We start from the raw sequence: 18881 nt of genomic DNA on the forward strand, positions 1-18881 counted from the left end.
GAGCATGTCAAAGAAGTGAGGTGAGGGGAAGTGTAAGGGAGGGACAGAGAGCGCGAGGAGGATAGTTGGGAGTGCCAACTAGTCCCTTTGGTGATGCCCCACCTTTACCTCCAACCTGACGTAGTCTTTCCCCCTCCTAGCCTTCCCCCTCTTCACTCCTCATCCCCCCTCCCTCCTTCCCTCCCTCTCTCTCTCCTCTCCACCACCTCCTCCTCCTCCCTACTGGTCTGACACTTACCCTGTGTGTCGGGCACGGTGTGGCCCTCTGGCTCCTGGCTCCCGAGGCCACACTAACACTCACTCGAATCTCGGCCACCGCCTGAGATACAGTTAAATACAAGTCCCAAAGATCAATGGGAAGTATACTGTAATTAGTAACCCCACTGTAGAGATCCTACTGAACCCTGTGAAGTGCTCTCTGAGCAGGAACTCCTGCGTAGAGGCCTTAAGGATCATGGAAACTGCTTCACGAAGAGGAACCCATACATAGAAGTCTTATGAAACCTGGGAAGTGTTTGCTGAGGAAGAACCCCTACACAAGTCTAAAAGGACACTGGTAAGTGCTTCCTGAGAAGGAACATCTATGTAGAAGTCTTAAAGGACCATGGGAACACCCTCTTGAGTCGGAACCCTTAAGTAGTTCTCATGGTCAGTAGGAAGCAATCTTTGGACGGCTGTTGCAGAAGACGCAACCAGTGATTGTTTTTGTTTGCGTTTGCGGTTCTGCAAAGACAACACTGCGTGGAGTGGGTGAGGCGCAGTGGAAGGCTGCAGCGCCTGCAACTCCTCACCCCAAAGTACAGATGCTAAACGAGTGTGTACCAGTAATGAAAGTGAAATTGCTATAAATCTTAGAAAACATTTCTAAACGTGTGTCAGTTACGGATTTTTCAACTTCAGAATGAAATTATAAACTGTTAAATGTGTTTCATTTAAAGTGTATTCAGCCAGTGCGTCTCACGAATGTGTGTGTGAAGGTTCCTTGTAAACTCTGAGGAATAAATAGGTGTAAGAGTAATGGTCAATTAAGGCAGTAAAAGCCTGTCTGCCAGCAGTGCCGCGGACATTCACTTCAACACTTGGCACTCTGACGAGACAACGTCAGTGCCACAGCCATGCAGGTGGCTCCCTCTCACGCGTATTTTAGTGATATTTTACAAAACAGAAACGCAACAATTTACAGTTTATTAAGCAGACTAATACATTATTAAGAATTATCAGTGAAGTGCAACTGCAATCACAGAAGGAAAATCAACGTTAGTAACAGTTCCTTAAAACAGTGGGACGCCAGACTGTTAGTGATTCTTCTGGTCGTTTGTAGCAGTTAATGAAACTGTTATCATTGTTTTCTTCTTTGTACTTTTACTGTAGCATTGCGACATTCTGTGAACAGTAATTGCATGGGTGAGAGAGCGTCGTCTTTAAAATATTACTCTGAATATTTTCAATTTGTCAAGATTTTTAAGTGTTCTTGCTTAACTGGCACCGAGTTATGAGGTGAGGTCGAGGGAGCCCAGCTGGGAGGCCGACACGAAGAACACACAGCAGGAAGTTACAGCAAGAGACACAGGCAAACAAACTTTATATAAATAAAGTGGAGTATAGTATATTACACAACAATGGTTACTGACATATATAAACTACTTTATAGACAGTCCCTTATTACGTAAACACTGCTCTGAAAAGTGTTGCGGACACGATGAACACGTTACGTGGTAGCGTCACTGGTGCAAATACGCCGCAAAGTTTCAAGTGTTAGTCGCAAGATATATGAAAACACTTCTATCTCTAAACTTCTTAAAAAATAGTTATTATCAAGTTGTAAAAAAGTGCATTTACGCTTGTTTCATTAACATAAAGTGACAGACGAAAATGAATTAGTTCGTCTCCCCAGGAGAGGTGCAAACAGTGAAGGTTCCTTGGAAACTATGCCTTATACGGCAACGTTGATCGTAATTTTCACTTGAGTGAGAGAGCCAACCAAGGTGTTGCGGAAAGATCAAAGGAGAGTTTCTATTTCTGGATCGGCGAATACACAAAATTAATGTTTACTTTCCTTATCATTATAATTTGCTTTATAGTGATCAGGTATAATTATTGTGAATGACAGTGAGCGAAGTAATATAATTGATTATGGTGGAGTCGGTCGAAAGAGATACTGACGTGGCTGACAAGGATCATCACACTTCCTTTACCTCACGTCACTACCACCACCACCGCCACCATCACCCCCACTACTTACACCACAACAACAACAACAACCACTACCTGCTGCTGCACAGACAAATGCAGGCACAGGTAAGAACACATTCTCACTGACTTGAAGTATAATTATTTTGTTAAGATTCACTGATATCTCCAAAAATTATTATGTTTCTGCCATCGGTGTTCTTAACTTGAGGGATCCAGTCTAATATATTCATACGTGTGACTTAACAATCTAATTTCATATTTATTTCTTAACAGTTTTGCCGTCTTTACAACGATTTCGACATATTTTATATTTATGCAGTCCGGCCTACGAGTTGACTATTGCTGCTGGCGATCATCTCCAAGCTTCACAACCCGGAAGATAAAACACGTACATGTACAATACTTCATGAAGTCTCATGTTGGTGAAACATCGCACTAATAAATGTCACCTTTTGAAACACATAATTTTAACCAATATGAAATATTTCATGTACAAGCGGTCAAGGATCTTTCCCGAAAACTTTCACCTGAGAATAATCCTTTTATTTGTTTGTATAATGTTGAAGAGTCGTTAACCTCGAATTATCACAGAGTGTGTGAAACTGTGTTTGTGACAGCTCTTCATATCGTCAGGGTTGTTCATTATTGATTCCAGTACAGTATGCTGCAAGTTTAGCGCCTCCGTTAACAGCTTCATCATGTCAGTGACTTGATAAAAATCTTTTTTTTCGCTGTTTATAATAGATTACATTATCGAGTACCATAAGCTGTGATGAATAACGGAGAAGTATTTTGTCTTCAAAAGCCAAATACTTTAAATGAAAAAAAAAAACTAATACAACGCCTAAACTATTGAGTTATGTAGCTTTTTATAATCTCGGAGGGAATGGAACAGTGATTCTGACATATATGTTGAACACGTTGGCAAACTTATAAGAGATAAACACTGATAGCGTCTACTGCCGTAATAAAAATTCCTCATAACTACATCGTATAATGTGTATGCCACATCATGCAAGAAAATTTTTCAGTTTTTACAAGGAACACGTTAATGCTAACGCTACATACAGTGACTGAGATCGCAGAGCAAAAAACCTGGATGAGTTTTTTAAATATCATAAGCAAGATACCTGTTTCTCAGTGACCTTAATCCAGACAACATTACCTACCATGCTCAATAATAACCAACATGGAGACAGACACTCGGAAAATTAATCGATCTGTATATTTCGATACCCCCTCCTGTTGGGGTTCTTTTCAGCTGAAGAGAACCCCATCAGGGAAACGAAATATACAGATCAATTTTTTTTTTGAGTTTCTGTCTCCATGTGGATTATTATTGAGCACTGGCAGGTGTTTATTACACTTTAGCTATTCATTAACTACCAAATAAGCGCAGGAAGACGTACCATCGTATGTCCTCGGATCACGGTAAAACACCTAGCTCTGCTGGATGTGTGATATTTGAAGGACTCGGTGGTCCTGTGTGTTAGAGTGTCATGTGATTTTCTCTCACCCTGAGACAGGCCAAAACGACATGGGTTCGAGTCCTCGGATAGTCGCAGTGTTGTTATTGATTAAATACCACTCGTTCGTGGTTACAATAATATACATACATACATACATACATACATATATATATATATATATATATATATATATATATATATATATATATATATATATATATATATATATATATATATACTGCTTGTAGAGGCTAGTACACCAAACGGGGAGTAGAATGAAATTAGCTTTGAGGCACCCATACCATCGTATGTCCTCGGATCACGGTACAACACCTAGCTCTGCTGGGTGCATGATCTCTGAAGGACTGAGTGGTCCTGTGGGTTAGAGCGTCATGTGATTTTAGCTCACCATGAGGTGGGCCGAAACGACATGGATTCGAGTCCTCGGCTGCAGTGTTGTTACTGATATATATATACATATATATATATATATATATATATATATATATATATATATATATATATATATATATATATATATATATATATATATATATATATATATGTGTGTGTGTGTGTGTGTGTGCAAAACAATCGCAGACATACATATACATGCAAAACAATGCAAGACAAGCCACGGGGGGTGGAAATCTTTAATTAAATCTATAATTCCTCACTGGTCAAGACAGAATATCGCGCCATAGCTTCACCATTAATGCCAATGAACATAGAGGGGATTAGCCAGACCCGCTGACCACAACCTCATAAATAAGAAGTGACAGACTAATCCCGTACATGCTTCAAGCTCAAAAATGTTGAAGTTTGGGAGCTTAATGGACTATTTCATCGACTCCTGGCATATGCCCACACCTTTCTGACATGTGCCTGTTATGTTAGGTTATCTGTAGCTAGTTTGTCTAGCACTCTATTATCTGTCTCTTAAATTTAAGTCTGGGAGGTTGAAATCACCCGGAATAAGTTAAACATTGCAAGATTTTCTAGGCTTTCTTGGCTATTTTTTTGTGTCCTTAGCTTCTGGGAGTATTCCTTGTTTGATGTATTTAGTGGTTGGTATAAAACTGGGATGTTTTCCTTTATTTATTTTTTTAGTACTTATTTTGACAGTCTTCACTATCCGTTGTTGTCTTACTTTGTATATATACGCTCTACCTATTCCAGCATTTTATAATAAATTTATACAACAGGATTATTTTTTTGTCATGTATTTATTACTTCATATGCTGATGCCCTCTTTCTTGATACCAAACATCTATAATGTACAATACTCGTGGCGGCATTTCTGTGACTCTCATATACTGAACGCTGGTAGTGTCCAATAATGATGATAACGTTTCACTGACATATGCTTATTTTTAACATTTGGGAATATGCGCATCTTCTTAGGTGAAGGAGACTTGTTGCTTGTAGGGATGGTCTCCTAACAATGGGTGATTGTGTGTGTGCTTTCTCGCCAATGTCTCTCTGACATTTGCTTATATTTAATAATTATATTGCACCACTACATAGCCCGTTACAACATTTATATGATATATGCTAACGAAGAACGCTTATAGTTTACAACGTTCAACGAAACTTTTTCGCTGTAGACCTCAATGCTAATATTAAACATCGAAAATGCACATGGTTTGTGACAACATATCAGGATGAAATTAGAACACGGAGGGCTGTGATCGTAACATACAAAATTTTCTGGGGTATTGACAGGGGTGAACAAAGACAGACTGCTTAACACATCACGAACTAGGAAGAGGAAACACAGATGGAACTAAACGCCCAGATGAATCAGAGCAATGTCAGAACAGTAAGAAAGGTAGAGACGAAGTGAATGAGAAAGTAAGAGAGGTAAAGGCGAAGTGAATGAGACAAAAGTAAGCGGAAACTTACTCAGTGCATGGATTCATAAGGATGGTATGTACAGGAGACCTACACCAAGAATGCAAGCCCAGAGCAACCAGAAAAACTCTGGAGCTCAGCCACGCAAACTCAGCTACAGTTGTACATATACACTAAACCACAAGATGTGGAACAATGTCAGGAAGAATAAAATATCGTGACTGAAACAATGCACAAATAACCTGCACATAGGAGAAAGAAACTTATGACGACGTCTCGGTCAACTTGGACCATTAATGGTCCAAGTTGGACCGAAACGTAGTCATAGTTTCTTTCTTCTATCTGTGGGTTATTTGTGTAATGTGAGGAATATCTGGAGGTAGGGGTATCCCTCACAGAGAAGTATTCCTCGACATATTCCTCACAACCAGTTGTGAAAAACTAAAACTTAAAAGCAATCATAACTTTTCTGTTAGCCAGCTTAAGCTGCAGGCAAAGGCTTCTCTCGCGCTTAATTCAGAGTTACGGATGCAAGCCTTGTAGAAAACGTAACTAAAGAGAAGAAAATAGGAAGCAATTATCGATCTCGCTAGTATGTACGAGCATATGTCACACATCTGGCGAAGACAAGACCACTTCTAGGAATGCAGTCTTTGGATGACACAAGGTTAAAAAATTTTGTTGATGTGAGAACTGGAGGTATTTTATACTGTAAACTTATTTGTTTGAAAACAAGTATGGTGATAACAAATAACAGTATATATATAAAAGCGAAGCGTTGTGCAAATAAAGGTGCTTGTAGCTGCAATTTTTCTTTGTTATACACAGTTACAGACTGAAAGAATGTTGATTAAGATACTTATGCACAACTGAGAAAAAAAAACATGTACCGAAGAGTTTCTCCACAAGTGACTTCAGTCTGAAGACAGAAAACATTTTCAATATTCGTCAGTCCCACTCGCACCTGAAGGTGCGAGTGGGACTGACAGGGCACCATTAAGGAAAACGATAGAAGAGTACCATTATTCTTTATGGAAGTCGATCCTGTGACACGCGGCGAAACGATCACTACAAAATATTTTTCTTAAACATAAAAACTTGTGTTCGTGTTGATTGGTCATGAAAAGATGTTTTAAACCTGTTGCAGAGTAATATCAAATATGTGTGCCCAGGTCTCTATAACCCTGGGAGTAGTACCCACAGTATGGGGTGTGTGGGATGCACAGTAAAACTAATAAACAAAAGGATATCGTCCGCATCAAAGACGTCACTGGCTGTAAAAAAGTTGTCATGGGAGATTAGGCTAGTGGCCAGGAAATTTGGACCCATCTTCAGCACACGCAGCCTGTGTACTCTGAGACCTGTGTTTAGCACACGCAGCCTGTGTACTCTGAGACCTGTTTAGCACACGCAGCCTGTGTACTCTGAGACCGTGTTTAGTACACGCAGCCTGTGTACTCTGAGACCGTGTTTAGCACACGCAGCCTGTGTACTCTGAGACCGTGCTTAGCACACCCAGCCTGTGTACTCTGAGACCGTGTTTAGCACACCCAGCCTGTGTACTCTGAGACCGTGTTTAGCACACCCAGCCTGTGTACTCTGAGACCTGTGATCACCACTTGTCAACTTCTGCAAAATAAAATTCTTAATTGATTAACAGCCCCACCCCCTCATCATTAAGCAACAGCCACATCAATGATCAACAACCATATCACTGATCAACAGTCACCTCTTCACTGAACAACAGCCTCCTCTTCATTGATCAACAGCCACCTTATCACTGATCAATAGCCACCTCTTCACTGATCAACAGCCTGCTTTTCACTGATCAACAGCCTCCTCTTCATTGATCAACAGCCACCTTATGAGTGATCAATAGCCACCTCTTCACTGATCAACAGCCACCTCTTCACTGATCACCAACCATTTTAGTGATCAACAAAGAAAATATTGCGTCCTGGCCTCCAGTTTCAGACCTCACCCAGAATTCCCCGACCTCCAGATTCAGACCTCATCCAGGGTTCCCTGGCCTCCAAATCTCTACTTCACCTTCCCTGAGTCATTTGACCTGCACCTGCCCCTCTAGGATTTATATTCTTATGGTCCACAGCCTAGTTCTTGACGAGGAAATAAAGAGCTTAAGTACAAACTTACGAACACGTTTAAATGCCAAGAATATATAAAAAATTAGTGTAATGATTGGAAGCCTAATTATTTATGGTGGCTACAATCTTTAGGTAGGAGCCATTGTTCTATGAAAATGACGATATTTCTAGCTGCTCCTGTGGGTTAGTGGAGGAACCAACAATGTATAGTTAGAGTCACAGTGCAATGGATAAAGTATTTTATATCTTATAACATAATGCTTGACTTAAAAAAGAGGCTAAAGCTGTGATCGAAACAAGAATTTGAAAAGGGATTCTTTTCCATGATCCTCTATTCTTACGTTGCTCCTCTCTTATGTTTTATTCTTTTGAGTGAGAACGGTTAGGGTTTAGACAACACTGGATAGCATGCCTGCTGTAGTCCATCATTGGTTCCCTTAGTGTCAATGTTGTATCGATAAAACTGAATATTTTATTCATTCACAATTTTTATACATTTCAAATGAAGCTTAATTGTTCCTAATAAAGTCTAAAGAGCATCAATAAAACAGGGCACGTTTCTATGAATAATTTAATGCGACTGGGTATATTTTTTCAATTAAACGACATCTGACATTTGGAAAATAGCTTTTCAGCATGTTAAGTATGTAAAAAATACACAAATTTCCGAGAAAGATCCTCATCGATTCAATCTGAATTATTGTAATTCTGCAAAATATACTTCCAGACATTGAGCACGCAGGAGAGCAATGAACTACAGGTCTACTTCGGGCTGCAGATATCATCTGTATAATTCTGAAATTAGCCTCATATCGGGGTTAAATGAGGTCACAGTCGTCAGTGCTTTTATCACCTCTCTGCTTGGGCTACAAAATCAAGCTACAACTAGGAAGAGAGAGAGAGAGAGAGAGAGAGAGAGAGAGAGAAAGAGAGAGAGAGAGAGAGAGAGAGAGAGAGAGAGAGAGAGAGAGAGAGAGAGAGAGAGAGAGAGAGAGAGAGAGAGAGAGAGAGAGATAGAGAGAGAGAGAGAGAGAGAGATAGAGATAGAGAGAGAGAGAGAGAGAGAGAGAGAGAGAGAGAGAGAGAGAGAGAGAGAGAGAGAGAGAGAGAGAGAGAGAGAGAGAGAGAGAGAGAGATAAAAGTACATACAAGGACCTTCAGAGTTTTGTAAGGCAACAGCTACCAGTTGACTGTGGTCAGGTCCTTGCTGCCTCACTGCACACACTTTTTAGACAATTTTCGGTATTTCAATAACTATCACGTTTAAATAGCTTTCCGTTAAATGCTTCACTTCCAGATCACTTTATACTATACGCTGCTTGAAATAACACGCTAACGACGCAAATGTCCTGCGAAAAAACGCAGAAAAAGTGTACGTACCGAGGAGTATCCACGTGGTCTACTGTCTACTATATACTAATATAATCATCTACTGCTGTATGCAGTAAAGAATATGTCTCATCTATGTGACTGAAACAATTCACCATTGCCAAGTAGCATCTCGTTGTGACTTGTCAATGACAATCCTGAGTCAGTGTCAAGCAACAATGAGATGTATACAGTGTTATGATCGTGAGTGTGTTGCTCAATACCTGTAACTTGTGGTAGCTGCAACAACTGAACTCTAAAGAGCTGAAGAGCTTGTTCAGAAGTTGAAGTTCAAGCGTTGAACAGCTAAGTATTAGGTCCAGAAGCAATAGCTTAATCCTCTTAATTAAGCAGCTGAGTAACAGGTACATAAGCTGGTGCTCAACCCTCTGAACAGCTGTCTCGGACCTAGAAGCTGCATCTCATTTTTTCTAAATTGGCTGAGTAGCCGGTTAAGAAGCTTTGGTGCTCAAGCGTCTGAGCAGCTGCGTCTTTGGCCCAGAAGCAGCGGTTCTGTTAAACAGCTGGGTAGCTGGTCCACTGTCTGTGGCTCATGACTTGAGCATCTACGTTCAGGCGAAGTAGCAGTGATAGATGTACTAAAAGTAAGATTAGATTCTGCAAGTACCTATTCCAGTTAAATTTTCATGCATGTTATCTTGAACAGCATGGTGATACGTAACCCATTTATGTTCTTGCTAAAAGTGAAACTCGCAGAGCAAGGAGAGAGTAGTTTGCTTTCTATTCTTACCTTAGCTGTAAAAATAAGGATAATGGCTTAGTATTCGCAAAAAATAAGTTCTGTTACCCGACATAACCCCACTCTACAAAGGTGGCAGTAAAGCAATTGCAAAGAACTACAGACCGATAGCACTAACATCCCATATCATAAAAATCTTTGAAAGGGTTTTCAGAAGCAATGTCGCCAACCACCTAGATAACCATCAATTACACAACCCAGGGCAACACGGGTTTAGAGCAGGTCGCTCCTGCCTGTCCCAGCTACTGGACCACTATGACAAGGTCCTGGATGCTATAAAGGATAAACAAAATGGAGATGTAGTATACACAGACTTTGCAAAAGCCTTCGACAAGTGTGACCACGGTGTAATAGCGCACAAAACGCGTGATAAAGGAATAACAGGAAAAGTTGGTAGATGGGTCTATAACTTCCTGACAAATAGAACACAAAGAGTAATAGTGAACAGAGTAAACTCCGAGGTAGTTCCCGTGAAAAGCTCTGTTCCACAAGGCACACTACTCGCTCCCATCCTATTCCTCATCCTCATCCTCATATCTGACATAGACAGAGATGAAAGCCATAGCTCCGTGTCTCCCTTTGCGGATGACTCCCAAATTGCCATGACAGTGTCCTCCATCGAAGACACCGCAAGACTCCAAGCGGACATCATCCATATCTTCAAATGGGCCACTCAAAACAATACGAAGTTCAGTGAAGAGAAATTTCAACTACTCAGATATGGAAAACTTGAGGAAATCAAAACTGTATCAGGGTATACAACAAATTCTAACCATACAATAAAGAGAAAAAGTTATGTGAAGGACCTGGGAGTGATAATGTCAGAGGATCTCGCCTTCAAAAACCACAACAATGTATCTACCGCATCTGCGAGGAATATGATGGATAATGAGAACCTTCAAAACTAGGGACGCCAAGCCCATGACGATTATCTTCAAAACGCTTCTCTCTAGGCTGGAATATTGCTGTACACTAACTGCCCCCTTCAACGCAGGCGAAATTGCTGACCTTGAGAGTGTACAAGGAACTTTCACGGCACACATAAGTACGATAAGGCACCTAAATTACTGGGAACGGTTGAAGGTCCTTGATCTGTATTCCCTGGAATACAGGCAAGAAAGATACATGATAATATACACTTGGAAAATCCTAGAGGGATTAGTACCAAACTTCCACACGAAAATCACTCCCTATGAAAGCAAAAGACTCAGCAGAAGATACAACATTCCCCAAATGAAAAGCAGGGGCGCCACAAGTACACTGAGACAACACAATAAGTGTCAGGAGCCCAAGACTGTTCAACTGCCTCCCACCAACATACATAAGGGGAGTTTATCAATAGACTCCTGGCTGTCTTCAAGTAGGCACTACAGAGGCACCTAAAGTCAGTACCTGACCAACCGGGCTGTGGTTCGTACGTCAGTTTGCGTGCAGCCAGCAGTAATAGTCTGGTTGATGATACCCTGATTCACCACGAGTCCTGGTCTCAGACCGAGCCGCGGGGGCATTGACCCCCGAAACCCTCTCCAGGTATACTCCAGGTATCCATCATTCCTACATCCTCCCTCGCATAGACACCTCTCCCCTTTCCCAATAAAAGGTCAACCCCTCATTTCCTTCTCGGATAATCACCTCTCCCTTCCGTATGGCCAAGCTATCAATCTGTCTCTGGGAAATCAATCACCTATCCCTTCATCCCTCTCTTTACATTCCCTCTGGCACTCTCCCTACCTTAGCTTCATGACTCACTCCTTCCTCCTATGCTGCTGGGGTTAACCCATAGGGCGTGGCTGTAGGGGGCAGTGTTGGGAAAGGGAAACCCGTGCTACACCTTCCTCGTCTTGGTGTGCGGGCAGGTGTGAGTTTGTGCCTGTATCTGTGGGGAGGTGTCATCGATTTATCCTTCCTGGGACAGAGTCTCAGCTTCTGACCCCACCTCTTGACGTACTATTAACCGACTTGTCGGCTGCTAGCCACCTGTGCTCTTGACATATTTGCTCTTTAAACTATGCAGATTTTTGCTTATCCCACTTCCTCTTCCAGATTTTTCAACAGTTATGGCTCAACTGTTTCTTTATCCCCGTCTTTCTCATGTTAGTCTCTATGTACGAAACTTACCAATGCCACCTGATATCTTAATAATAATAATAATAATAATAATAATAATAATAATAATAATAATAATAATAATAATAACAATAATAATAACAATAATAATAATAACAACCTTTATTTCTACAAGTACATGACACAACTTATACAGACCATAACTGACATCAATGACATACTATACAGAAAGCCCCTGGTTACACAGAGCATTCCAGGCAGCTTAAGTTAATTTTTGTCTCCAAGACGCGACCCACACCAGTCGCCTAACACCCGGGTACCTACTTGCTGCTAGGTGATGTCTTGAGACTGCCTCCAATACCAGGTTTGTGAGAAATGGAAATGAGGTGTCCAGTTTCTACCTGAGACCACCGTAGTTAATATTAATGTTGGCCATCAGGCCAGGTGATGAAGTCCCACAGGAAATGACTTGGCCAGAAGTGGGGTGTGTGGGGGCCTTTGCAACCTCTACGGAGAACACCGCTCATGATCTCTTAGACCTTTCGGTTTGTCAAGAAAGGAGTGGTGGTTGGTAATCTTCAAACTCTAGTCCTGTTTAGGGGACTCCAGCCTCTATGGAGGTCTCATATGGTATGGCCCCAAGGAAGGTGACCTCGAATTTAAAATTATATGGGGGGAGGCCTATATAAACTCGGGAAAAGCAGCTAAGAGGAGGACTTCGAGGAGAGCTCTTGCCGAGTGAAGAGCTGGAGGCTGTCCGAGAACTTTGGGGAGATCTTTGTCAGTGTGAGGTGCAGAGCTTTAGCCAGACGAAGAGATAGCTGAGGCTAGTGTGGGGTCTTGGGACCTGGTTTTCTAGGACTGAGCTGTTCTAAGGACTTTATTCTGTAAGTGTATATTCGATCTCGTCATCTAACTCTATTCCCCAGTCTCAGTATTATTGTATCTTCCCCAGTCATTTTAATATTAAATCCCTTTCTCTTTAACCAAGTATATTATTGTATAAGTAATAATAAATTGTAACTGAATGGAAAAATGTATTCACTGCCCCAGTATTATTAACTTACCAGTGTCCAATGTGTTAGCCTAATTTGGAAAAAAAAAATAAAGGAAGGGATGACGGAGAGCGCTGGAAATTTATACCCAGGGTAAAAGTGGAAGCAGAAAAGATAAAGCCCATGAAAAGACAAGATGTACCAGAACATGGAAAAGATAAAGAAATCAGAAGGCAGAAGTCAATAAAGGGGGAGGTAGAAGATTTAGGCCTGGTCAAGGACTGGGTCACAGGGGTGTTGACTCCGGAACGACCTCCAGGTAGAAGAAGCATTAGAAAATACACGAGAGAGGCAGAGCAGCAATATGAGAGTAACACAGTTGCAACATGGTAGTCAGAATTATAACCTCCTTATAGCCACATCAGATTTAAGATGAGCGTACATGACCAAGTGTCACAACTTTAGAATGAAAGGGGAGAGCTGTCTAGTAATGAAAATAGGTCTATAAAAAGCTAAAGAAGCATTTCAAGAGAGTATTAACTCAGGAAACAGTGTCAATGCCGTAGAGCAGATCAGAAAGAAATGATTAGAGAATTCAATTGTATTGTGTAATTTCACTTTATCGACTTGCCTATCTGTCAAAAAAAAATCTTACAGAACGCAGCTGAGCCTGAATTTTTGCCAAAACAGAATTAAATTAACTTTGAACAAATGTCAAATGTGAAGATAAAAGCCGTGATATGCGAGTATTTTGTGCCTAAAAAAAAAAAAATTAGGCATTCTCTCGAAACTTTTCCTTTGTAATGGAGGTTATTGATGCATGAGGGGCAATGATTCCAGTTTCCCCTCATGCACCAGAAACACTTTTTTCCAAAACTAATATAATAAAGATAAATATTTTTAAGTGAAAAATGCTTTTGCTCCTTTCCAGGTACTCACTGTAGTGTTTCACTTGCAGAGCCTCCAGTTTATTGACTATATCATCTAAGATAACTACAAATGACAACAAACATCTAAACCACAATCTCCAAAAACTCATGGATTACAGAAGACATAGGGAGGATTAAAAAATATTATAGGAGATAAAGCGGACCTAAAGTAAGTTTTGCCGCCTCTCCTGTACATCCTTAGGACAGTTGCGCAAGAACACAGTAACCAGGTTATAAAATTAGGATGGCTAAAAATTTTGTAATACTGAAGTTCAATTGTTACTTCTTATCCTTAACCCGACATGGCAATTATACCTAACTAGACATAGTTCTTGTCTGAGGAGAAGACAATAAGAGCAGATGCAGCCCTGCCCATTGATTTGTGGGATGTTTGGTGGCTAACAGTTAGGCGGAAGAGTTTCTTCTGGACACCTGGGTTCTCAGTTAATGTAAACGAGGAACCATTTTCGGGAGGAATACTTTGAGGCTAATAATGTCAAATGAATACATCTTTCCCGGAGGTCAAGTGGCCATGGTGTTTATAATAACACAAATCATGAAGATTATCGAATATGATGGAACTGCAGTATTATTATTCTTAAAATGTTAGTAAGATTTATAGCAAGAAAAAAAAAATTCTCAGCACAGTAGTATCGAGTAGCATATTAAGTTCGGTTTTACTGTAGTGACACTTACAATACTAAGTTACTTCTTCATGATACTGAGAAAACATATAATTTTTAGACAACTCAGTGCTTCGTCTTACATTAACTGCGAGGAAAGAAGATATTTGTCCTTAGCTAATATATCTGCAACAGCAACACAACCAGGAGAGGACGGTGCTGACAGGGCGGCTACACTATTCTGTGTGATAGTTACTATGTGGTACAATACAACTTGTTTTTTTCCTACAGTATACAAAATGCAGTTTACATGTAATAAAATACTGTTAAACACAAAAGAAAGTCACTAACATGTGGTGCATTTCCGGCACTTGTTGTATTATCTTGTCCTATTCCATTACACAGGATTATTTTCCATGCCTGACGTAGTGAAATGTGTCAGCATGAGTTGGGACACAACAGTAGGGTTCTTTCCGGCAGGGAACCCCAACATCATCTCCAGGGAAAACAACATCGAGGGACAGCCCTTTCCTCAGCCCCTTACGGAACACAACAAAGAAACAGCCTCTCCTATTTTCCAACCCCTTAGACAACAGAGCACCGAGGGATCCTCATTTCTAAACTCTCCTTATATAACACAACATCGAGGGAATCTTGTTTCCAGAAGTAATCCAGAATAACACATGGAGGGACCCCATTTGTCACCACATGATAAAAACAAAACAAATCTTTATTTACTTTAGTAAATATGACTAAATTAAATTTATTATGCATATCAATTACATATTACTTACCAAATAATACATTAGTCACATGTAAATTCAACGTAAAAGTTAAATTGAGATTCAATCCTCTGGTCGAGTAAGTAATAAATAATTCACGTTAAGAGCTACACCCATTTGGGTCATTCAGCTCAAGACGTGGTGGAGGCTTGATCCTCCGTCTGCTGAACGCCAGACAGACGTGCTTTCTATATGTGCTCACCTAAACTGATAGTGGTGAATGTCACCAGAACGTGCCAACCTGGAGGTTACCTGGAGGTTATTCCGGGGATCAACGCCCCCGCGGCCCGGTCCACGACCAGGCCTCCCGATGGATCAGGGCCTGATCAACTAGGCTGTTACTGCTGGCCGCACGCAGTCCGACGTACGAGCCACAGCCCGGCTGATCCGGCACCGACTTTAGGTATCTGTCCAAGGTGCCACTATCAGTACTACAGTGTCACCAATGATATAGAGCCATAAGACAGTGCTACAATGTCACCAGGCACTGTTACAGTGTCACCATTCAGTGCTACAGTGTCACTAGGTAGTGCTACAGTGTCACCAGGCACTGCTGCAGTGTTAACGGGAAGTGCTGCAGTGCCACCAGGTAGTGCTACAGTGTCGCCAGGCACTGCTACAGTGTCGCCAAGCACTGCTACAGTGTCACCATTCAGAGCTACAGTGCCACCAGGTAGTGCTACAGTGTCGCCAGGCACTGTTACAGTGTCAGCAGACCCTGCTACAGTGCCTGGTGGATCTGTAGCATTGTCTAGACAAGAGGCAGACTGGATGGAAGTCCGTGGGATCAGCCTAAATATCCGTGAATATCTTAACCTACATTCTGCTGCCCTGGGTTGTTGCCTCCGAAGACGTCCACCAGGCCCTCCCCCCCAGGCCCTCCCCGCCCACCTGGCCCTCCCCGCCCACCTGGCCCTCCCGGCCCACCTGGCCCTCCCAGCCGCCAGTGACGCCTACATCCCACCGCTGACACCACATTTCCATTTATTATATCCTCCTAAAGTATCCCCCGAGAGTCCCTATTGTCTCTTAAAAAAACATCTTATAATATAAAAATACAATTCAAATGTCATACCGAGGAAGTGAGTATCCCTTCACTTCCTGATGGAACACTTATTTACACACTCAAATCCATATCATTCTACATCATGGAAATTATACTGCGGAAAATGATCAACAAGTATGTATAAGAAATGAAAAATGAAGCACTTGTGCAACATTCCTCAACTTTATGGTTTCCTAAACCATTTTCCTAAATCATTAACAATTATTTATAAACACGGGATAACAAGTATATCTTGCTACTTCTACTTACACCTAGGCCACACTAAAAATGCATATACATGCACATATATTTACTCACCCATCTGGGTTTTCCTATATTTTCTTAATAGTTCTTGCTCTTCTTTATTTCCTCTTATCTCCATGAAGAAATGGAAAAGAATTCTTCCTCCGTAAGTTATGCATGTCGTAAGAGAAGACTAAAATGCCGGGAGCAAGGGGCTAGTAACCCCTTCTCCTGTATAAATTACTAAATATAAAAAGAAAATCTTTCGTTTTTTTCTTTTTAGGTCACCCTGTCTCGATGGGATATGGCCGGTTTGTTGAAAAAAATATTTATTACACTAATGATAAAATTATGTGGATTATAGAATTTCTGTTAATTATTCTACTTTGACAAGGTCAGTGGGGTGGGACAAAATGCTACATAGGGGCTATTAAAATGGTCTGTTACAAAACCCTGAGAATGAGCTACAATATTATTGAAAAAGAATTACTTACACATAGGTATGAACACATATTTGTTAACCACTCTAAAAGGGTTACAGCATCCTGTCCTGTCCATGGAGATTGACTCCCATCTGTCTACGCTACCAGCTCTATTTAATTAATGACCCATAATAAAGGAAGAAATCAGCAACTTTTAATATCCGAGTCTAAAAGGCCAATACTGTGTTGCAACATCACATTCCTTCCTTTCACCACAAAAAAAAAAAATAAATAAAATCTGGAAATTTATGAGAATCTACGAATTTCTTAAACGCTTATGTTATTTTTTACCTCTAACCCTTAACTCTTAATGGCAAGCTTAAATAAAACAGTAGTTACAATTTCCATCTTAAAATAACACATTATCTTAACGCTAAAAAATATATATTAACTCCCAATTACTGAGTTCCTTACACAGCACCTCAGAAGCCTCTCAAAATAAAGCCATACTGCTCTTCAACGCCTCTCTTTTCAACTCCCTCATCCCTCTCTGTCTTCCGTCTTCATTCTGAACACTCCCAAGTAAACTTCTAACAACCTCCGACCTCATCTCGAGACAGAGGAAAAAAGACAAGTGGCAGGAAGGATGGAAAATATAAAGAAAACAACAGCTTTATTTTGATTTTCTTTCAACAGTATTATTATTATTGTTCTGAATACGTAAAAATGTCCCCAAGAGCACTCCAAGAACTTTAAGAATTTATATGAAAATATAGTAATGTGTACAACAGCCACACTGGGATGGGGAATAAAGTTGTTTTAAGTTTTAGGCATTGTAAACGCGCCTTCATGAACAATAGCAACGCAAGCACTAATTTTTTAAATTACAAATTATGTCATCCCAAAATAATCACATTATTTATAAGTACAACAGATATATGAAAATATATTCTACTAAAATGCTACAAAATGCTCACTCCAAAATCCCGTGTTGAATGACTCGTGTCGTTGCTATTCACAGATTTGGTCCCCTGTCTGAAATTCAGTCTTGATCAGAACCAGTTATTAAAATAAACTGAAAAAAATCGCTCCTGAATGGAAGATGTATTCATTTAACAAAATGTTTTTTGAACCTCCTTCCATGAAGTTTATCACCAGTAATCCCTTCCTAAAATTAACTGCAAAAGCAGTGGTTAAGGAAAATATATATGATGAGAATAAGGCACTTATGACCACCCAAGACATTTAAAAACTAAACATTACATTACAAACTAAACTGTCGCTCATTATCATTTCTTTAAGTTCTCTGAAAGACTAACCCCTCAATGAAGGTTCCTTGACTCTGGTGAGAGGCTCTTGATCTAGGGAACTGTATCTGTGCTCCAATTCCCTGAAATAAGCCTGAATGCCTTCCATCACCCCCCCCCCCTCTAAAGGTGCTGTATTATTCCTACGGGTTTAGCGATCCCCATGACAATAATAATAATAATAATAATTTTTTTTTTTTTTTTTTTTTTTTTTTTTTTTTTTTTTTTCAACAAGTCGGCCGTCTCCCACCGAGGCAGGGTGACCCAAAAAAGAAAGAAAATCCCCAAAAAGAAAATACTTTCATCATCATTCAACACTTTCACCACACTCGCACATTATCACTGTTTTTGCAGAGGTGCTCAGAATACAACAGTCTAGAAGCATACACATATAAAGATACACAACATATCCCTCCAAACTGCCAATATCCCAAACCCCTCCTTTAAAGTGCAGGCATTGTACTTCCCATTTCCAGGACTCAAGTCCGACTATATGAAAATAACCGGTTTCCCTGAATCCCTTCACTAAATATTACCCTGCTCACACTCCAACAGATCGTCAGGTCCCAAGTACCATTCGTCTCCATTCACTCCTATCTAACACGCTCACGCACGCTTGCTGGAAGTCCAAGCCCCTTACCCACAAAACCTCCTTTACCCCCTCTCTCCAACCCTTTCGAGGACGACCCCTACCCCGCCTTCCTTCCCCTATAGATTTA

The 18881-nt window shown here is 40.6% G+C and overlaps 1 protein-coding gene across 1 annotated transcript in view; it reads left to right on the forward strand.

The window, feature by feature from the left end:
* The first annotated feature begins 255 nt into the window (after positions 1-255).
* The window catches only part of LOC128696256 (uncharacterized), a 162040-nt gene continuing 143414 nt past the window's right edge, over positions 256-18881 (forward strand). The window contains exon 1 of the mRNA XM_053787396.2: positions 256-2298. Coding sequence (XP_053643371.2) covers positions 2134-2298 — 165 coding nt within the window. The 5' untranslated portion in view covers positions 256-2133. The remainder of the gene's footprint in view (positions 2299-18881) is intronic.

Source organism: Cherax quadricarinatus, chromosome 39 (genome assembly GCF_038502225.1).
Source record: "Cherax quadricarinatus isolate ZL_2023a chromosome 39, ASM3850222v1, whole genome shotgun sequence".
NCBI classification, from domain to species: Eukaryota; Metazoa; Arthropoda; class Malacostraca; order Decapoda; family Parastacidae; genus Cherax; species Cherax quadricarinatus.